The 6,000-nt window shown below is 65.4% G+C and overlaps 1 protein-coding gene across 1 annotated transcript in view; it reads left to right on the top strand.

Annotated features, from left to right (window-relative positions):
* Positions 1 to 3,822: 3,822 nt before the first annotated feature.
* The window catches only part of PRKCZ (protein kinase C zeta), a 51,696-nt gene continuing 49,518 nt past the window's right edge, over positions 3,823 to 6,000 (top strand). The window contains exon 1 of the mRNA XM_084875801.1: positions 3,823 to 4,110. Coding sequence (XP_084731927.1) covers positions 4,040 to 4,110 — 71 coding nt within the window. The 5' untranslated portion in view covers positions 3,823 to 4,039. The remainder of the gene's footprint in view (positions 4,111 to 6,000) is intronic.

Here is a 6,000-nt window from a genome sequence, read left to right as displayed (position 1 = left end):
CCTCCCGGTGTTTGCGGCTTCATGTTGTAACCCGTCAAAACCACCGACATGCCTTTGTCTTTTCATCTGGAAAGAACAGGTGTTGGTGGCTGTGGAAGTGGGTGAGGTGGTGGAACATTTGGGCAAACAGAAACTGCCGGAGGAGAACAGACCTACCCTCAGCGGTGGCCTGTCCTAGCCGAGCTTCCCAAGGGTTCCTCCCGGCTCCGCCCACCAGAGGCGCGGGGGAGTCCCTGCACTGAGTCTTCCTGCCTCAGACTGCAGGAGGAGAGGCGAAACCTGTCTAGGGACCCCTAAAACGGGGCCTGGGGTCCTAGCAGGCTGGCCTGCCCCAGCACTTCCCCTATGATCCACCACTCATGCATCCATCCATCCACCCACTCATCCATCCATCCATCCACTCACTCATTCATCTACCCATCCACTCATTCATTCATTCATTCATTCATCCACTACTCATCCATCCATCCACCCACTCATTCATCCATCCATCCACCCACACATTCATTCACCCACCCACTCATTCATTCATTCATTCATCCACTACTCATCCATCCATCCATCCATCCACTCATTCATCCATCCATTCCCCGGAGCCAGGTGCTGGAGACATGGGGACACAGTGGAGACCCAGCTGGAGGGGTTGGTGAGCGGGAAATTTTGGAACCGCCGCCCGATCTAATCATCGGACCAGAGCAGGCGGTGGACACAGCGATGGGCACACCTGTGTCAGGACCACACCCTCTGCCCTCGAGGCCCCAGTTGGTCCCCCAAACCATGGAGGCGTTTTGCACAGACGGACTGGTGTCTAAGCACAAAGCCCAGAGCAGAGGGCGGGGCCTGGGCCAGTGGTCCCCACGGAGGTTCAGGCCGGGCGGGAATCTGGAAACATGTTGAGGGCGGAAAGATCCAGACTTGCAGGTGGGAGGTGTCAGAGGGTGGCGGCAAAGGTGCTGCCCAGGTCTTCCCGTTGAGGCCCTGGGCAGGGTGGGGTTGGCCCAGGGACCCCGTTTCCTTCTATGACTACAGAGCAGAGCATGGCAGAGGGGGGAGGTGGGAGGGCTGTGCCAAGGGGGTCAGGCTCAGGGGTCAGAGGGCACTGGGGGCCAAAGCCTGAGGGGAGGAAGCAGCAGACATGGGGGGAGGAGGAGAGGGAGTGGCATGCTAGGGTGAGACATTCCTAAGGGATCCGGCAAAGGTCAACCAAGAAAAAGTCTAAGGATTGATCATTGCATTGAATTTATTTTATATTAATTTAAAAAAATATATTTTATCGCCGAAGCCGGTTTGGCTCAGTGGTAGAGTGTCGGTCTGTGGACTGAAAGGTCCCGGATTCAATTCCGGTCAAGGGCATGTACTTTGGTTGCGGGCACATCCCCGATGGGGGGTGTGCAGGAGGCAGCTGGTCGATATTTCTCTCTCATCGACGTTTCTATTGTAGCTCTCTGTCTCTCTCCCTTCCTCTCTGTAAAAAATCAATAAAAATATATTAAAAATATATATATATATTTTATTGATTTTTTACAGAGAGGAAGAGAGAGGGATAGAGAGTCAGAAACATCGATGAGAATCATTGATCAGCCGCCTCTTGCGTAACCCCTACTGGGGATATGCCTGCAACCAAGGTACATGCCCTTGACCAGAATCAAACCTGGGACCTTTCAGTCCACAGGCTGACGCTCTACCACTGAGCCAAACCGGTTTCAGCTTATTTTAATTTCTAAAAAATATATTTTTATTGCTTTTGGGGGGAAGGGAGAGGGAGAGAGGTAGAAACACCAATGATGAGAGAGAATCATGGGTTAGCTGCCTTCTGCATGCCCCCCACTGGGGAATCCAGCCTGGGCATGTGCCCTTGACTGGAATTGAACCTAGGAACCTTCAGTGTCCAGGCTGATGCTCTATCCACTGAGCCAAACCAGCCAGGGCCACATTTAATTAAAAAAAACAACAACACCCTGATTTTGCCCTAGCTGGTTTTGCTCAGTGGATAGAGCGTCAGCTTGTGGATTCAGGGTCTTAGATTTGATTCCGGTCAAGAGCATGTACCTTGGTTGCGGGCACAACCCCAGTAGGGAGTATGCAGGAGGCAGCTGATCGGAGTTTCTCTCTGATCAATGTTTCTAACTCTCTATCCCTCTCCCTTCCTCTCTGTAAAAAAATCAATAAAATATATTTAAAAAAAACACTCTGATTTTAGAGAGAGGAAAGGAGAGAGAGAATGTCGACTTGCTATTCCACTTACACGTGTCCACTGGTGGCTCTTGTTTGCGCCCTGACTGGAGATTGGACCCACAACCTTGGTGAGCGCGGGGGGGGGGGGGGGGGGCGCTCTGACCCGCTGAACTAGGGTCCAGGCCAGGGCGACCCTTTATGTAATACACAGGCTCCTGGGGGCGGGGCGGCTGGGCAAAGTGGGGGTGCAGTGGAGGTGAGGATTCTGCAGAGAGGAGCCGGCAGGGGCAGGGGGTGGCGGGTGCGGGGTGCGTTTTGTAAGGAGGGAGCGCTCCCAGCACTGAGCAGGCGAGCCACAGGCTCTCAGCAGGTTTCTCTGCGCTGCCTCCAGGAGAACAGGGTTCTGTGGCCCAGGGACTGCCCGCTGGGTGCCCCTCCGGCGCCTGGCACACGGAAGTGGCAGGAAGCATCCCAGGAATGAAAGAGTGAGGCCAGGCGAGGAGAGGCCAGGCGAGGCGTGTCCAGGTGAGAGGAGTGTCCAGGCGAGGCATGACCTGTGAGGAGTGTCCAGGTGAGGCGTGTCCAGGCGAGCGTGTCCTGTGAGGGGCAGTGAAGGCTTGGCAGGCAGTGTGGGGGCGGGGGCGAGGCCGCAGGGCCCGCCTGGCCTGGGGGAGGGCGCTGCAGACCTGGGCCCAGCGGGGGTCCTGTGGACGGAACAGACCTCACATTCAAGGGGAGGGGGCCTGGGATGCGGGGCCTCGGAGGGGGCGCGGGGGTCGTGTTCAGAGGCGCCTGCCCAGCTCCAGGGCCAAGAGGGGCGTCGTGGACTCAGAAGGAAGGTCAGGGGCCAACGGGGCCAGCACTCCTCGTCCGGGAGCGGCGGCCTCCGATCGGCGCTCCTGGATCCGCAGGGCGTAGGCGGCCGAGCCGGACCACCGGCCGGGCCTCTGCTCCTCAGCTCCGGTCCCCTCATCGGTCAGCTGGCCCGACGGGAGGCCGCCGCCGGAGCGCATTGGGGTTCAGGGGTTCGAGCTTCTGACTGCACTGCGCCTCGGGGAGGCCGAGGTTCCTCTCCGTCCCCCCGACTCCCCGCTCCCCACGCAGGTCACCGGCGACCCTCCTCGCGGTCCCTCCATCCGCGCTCGCCCCGGAGTCGCCGGGGTCTTGGGGCACCGACGGCCTGCGTCTCCATCCAGCGGGTTCGGGCGCGCGAGCGGCGTTTCCACGTCCCGGGGCCCTGGGGCGCGGGGAACCCTCCCGGGGGCGCGGGGAACCCTCTCGGGGGCCCCTCCCGGAGCCGCGGGCCAGGGGCGCCCGGAGCCGACCGCCCCCACAGGGCCGGGCGGAGGTTGCCGGGCAGAGCGGGGACGCGCGCGCTCCCATTGGCCGCAGGTGGGCCCCGCCCCGCCCCTCCCGACAGGTACGGCCCCGCCTCGCCCTAATTGGCCGCAGCTGGGTCCCGCCCCGCCTCGCCGACAGGTAGCGGCCTGCGCGGCGCCATTGGGCCCTGGCCGCGGGGCCCCCCGGGGATTGGCCAGGTGGCGGCCCCGCCTCGCCCTCATTGGCCGCAGGTGCCACCGCCCCCGCCCGGGACCGCCCGCCCCGCCGATTGGCCGCCGGCCGGTCGCCATGTTCGGACCCCCCCGCCCCGCCCCGCCGGCCTCCAGCCGGAGTCCGCGCCCCGCCCGCGGCGCCGCCCAGCCCGGCCCCGCACGCCGCCCGGGTTCCGCGGGGTCGCCCCGACCGACGCCCGCGCCGCGCCGCGCGCCCTTCCGCGTTCCCGCCGCCCCACCTGCGTCCCCCAGGCCGCGGGGCCCGCCATGGCCCGAGCGCCCGGGGCGCGGCGCTGACGGGCCGGAGCGCCATGCCCAGCCGGACGGGCCCCAAGATGGACGGGAGCGGCGGCCGCGTCCGCCTCAAGGCGCACTACGGCGGGTGAGGGCCGCGCGGGCGCCGGGGCGGGGGTCCGGGGCGGGGGCGCGGGCGCGGGGGACGGCGGCCCGGGGAACGGGAGGTGCGGACGCCCCGGCGCCGGGCGGCGGCCGCGGGTCCCCCCGCCCCGCGCTCGGGGGCTCCCTGCGCCGACTGCGGGGACCCCGCGGCGCCCTCGCCCTGGCCGCGGTGACGGTGACATTTTCTCTGGAAAGTTCGCCGGAACCTTAAGGTCACAAACCTGCAGAGGCTCAACTTTTGTCCGAGCGGGAACCGCGGGCCGCCTCTTGCGAACGGGGTTTCCTAAGCGTCCCCGCCGCTCCGGCCGCGGTCCGGCTTAGGGCGCGGGAAGGCCGGGCGGGCCCGCGGGGAGCCCCTCAGGGAGCCGGGGGCCGGGGCGCCGGTCCCCGGTCCCCGGGGCTGGACCTTCCGGGGACGGACAGCCTGGAATGGGCGAGCGTCCGTGGCGGGAGCGCCGGGCCCTGCGCGGCGCCGAGGCCCAGAGCCCAGGACCCCGCCGCCCCCCGCGGGGCAGACGGCGCCGGAGGAGGAGCGGTGCCTGCGCGGTGCGCCCTCCGCCGGCGTGGGGTCCCGGGTCACCGGCCTGGGGTCCCGGAGCCGCACCGGCGCCGTCGGCCCCCCGCCGCCCGGAGTAGCGACCGAGGACCCTGCGGTGCGCTGGGCCGTCCCGCCACAGCCCCTCCCGCGCCGCGGGGCCGGAGGGCACCCTGAGGCGGGTGGCGGGGCAGGTGGCGGCCGCCCTCCCGGGGGGAAGGAGGGTTCTGGGGGAGCTGGCCCGCCCGCCAGCCCCTGAGCAGTCGGAGGGGATGGGGGCGGAGAGGACCGGCGGGTCCTGGATCCGCCGGGAGCCGGAGCATGTCGGCCGGCCGGTGGGTGAGTGGCACCTCTGGCCCGGAGCGCAGGGACCCGGACAAACGGGAGGATCCTTCCCGAGGGGACCAGCGCGCCCGGAGGCCTGGGGGGTGGGTGGTAGGAATTGCCCTCCGGCCACCGGGGTGCCGGCTCCGGGAGGCACTCGGGCGCTGTGCCTGGGCTTTGGGATGGGAGCTGGTCTGGGGGAAGTTCCCAGACGCAGGGGAGGTTCTGGGCCGCCGGGCCACCCATTCCCTCCGCCACCCCATTCCGGCTCTGCCCCTGGAGAGAGCTTCGGTTACCAGGAGAAATGTGACCTGTTGAGTCTGGTTTCCCCAACGGATGAGGCCACGCCCCACACTCTTTCCTCTTCCTTCCCTTCCCGACCTCTGCTCCCTCCCTCTCCCCTCTTTCCCCTGCCCTCTTCCTCCCTCTTCCCCTCCTCATCCCCTCCCTCCTCCTCCCTCCTCCTCCCTCCTCCTCCTTTCTCCTCCCTCTCCCCTCCCTCCTCCTCCCTCCTCCTCCTTTCTCCTCCCTCTCCCCTCCCTCTTCTCCCCCTCCCCTCTTTCCCCTGCCCTCTCCCTCCCTCTTCCCCTCCCCCTCCTCTCTCCTCACCCCTCTTTTGCCCTGGGCTGCACTGTCCCAGACCCAGCCCCCCCCCCCTTCCCTGCCTGCCTTTCCGATTGGCCCTGCCTCTCCCTGGGGACTGAGCTGGGGGCCTGGTCCTCAGAGTTGGGCAGTGACACTGGGCAGTGAGGGACGCTGGTCTGGAGAGGGCCACCAAGGTCAGCGCCCACCTGTTCTGACCCCTCCCGCCCCGTCCAGGGGAAAGTCTTTGTGTGGACGAGAAGTTGTTTTTGTGTGTCAGGGCCAGGGGCTGAGGGTCAGGAACACTGAAGACGTTTTTTGAAAATATATATTTTTTATTGATTTCAGAGAGGCAGGGAGAGAGAAACATGAATGATGAGAATCACTGATGGCTGCCCCCTGCACACCCCTACTGGGGCTCAAGCCAGAAAC

The sequence above is a fragment of the Pipistrellus hanaki genome (genome assembly GCF_964339955.1).
Source record: "Pipistrellus hanaki genome assembly, chromosome: 2".
NCBI classification, from domain to species: domain Eukaryota; kingdom Metazoa; phylum Chordata; class Mammalia; order Chiroptera; family Vespertilionidae; genus Pipistrellus; species Pipistrellus hanaki.
Note: the sequence above shows the minus strand (reverse complement) of the source record. Positions and strands in the feature narration are given on the sequence as shown.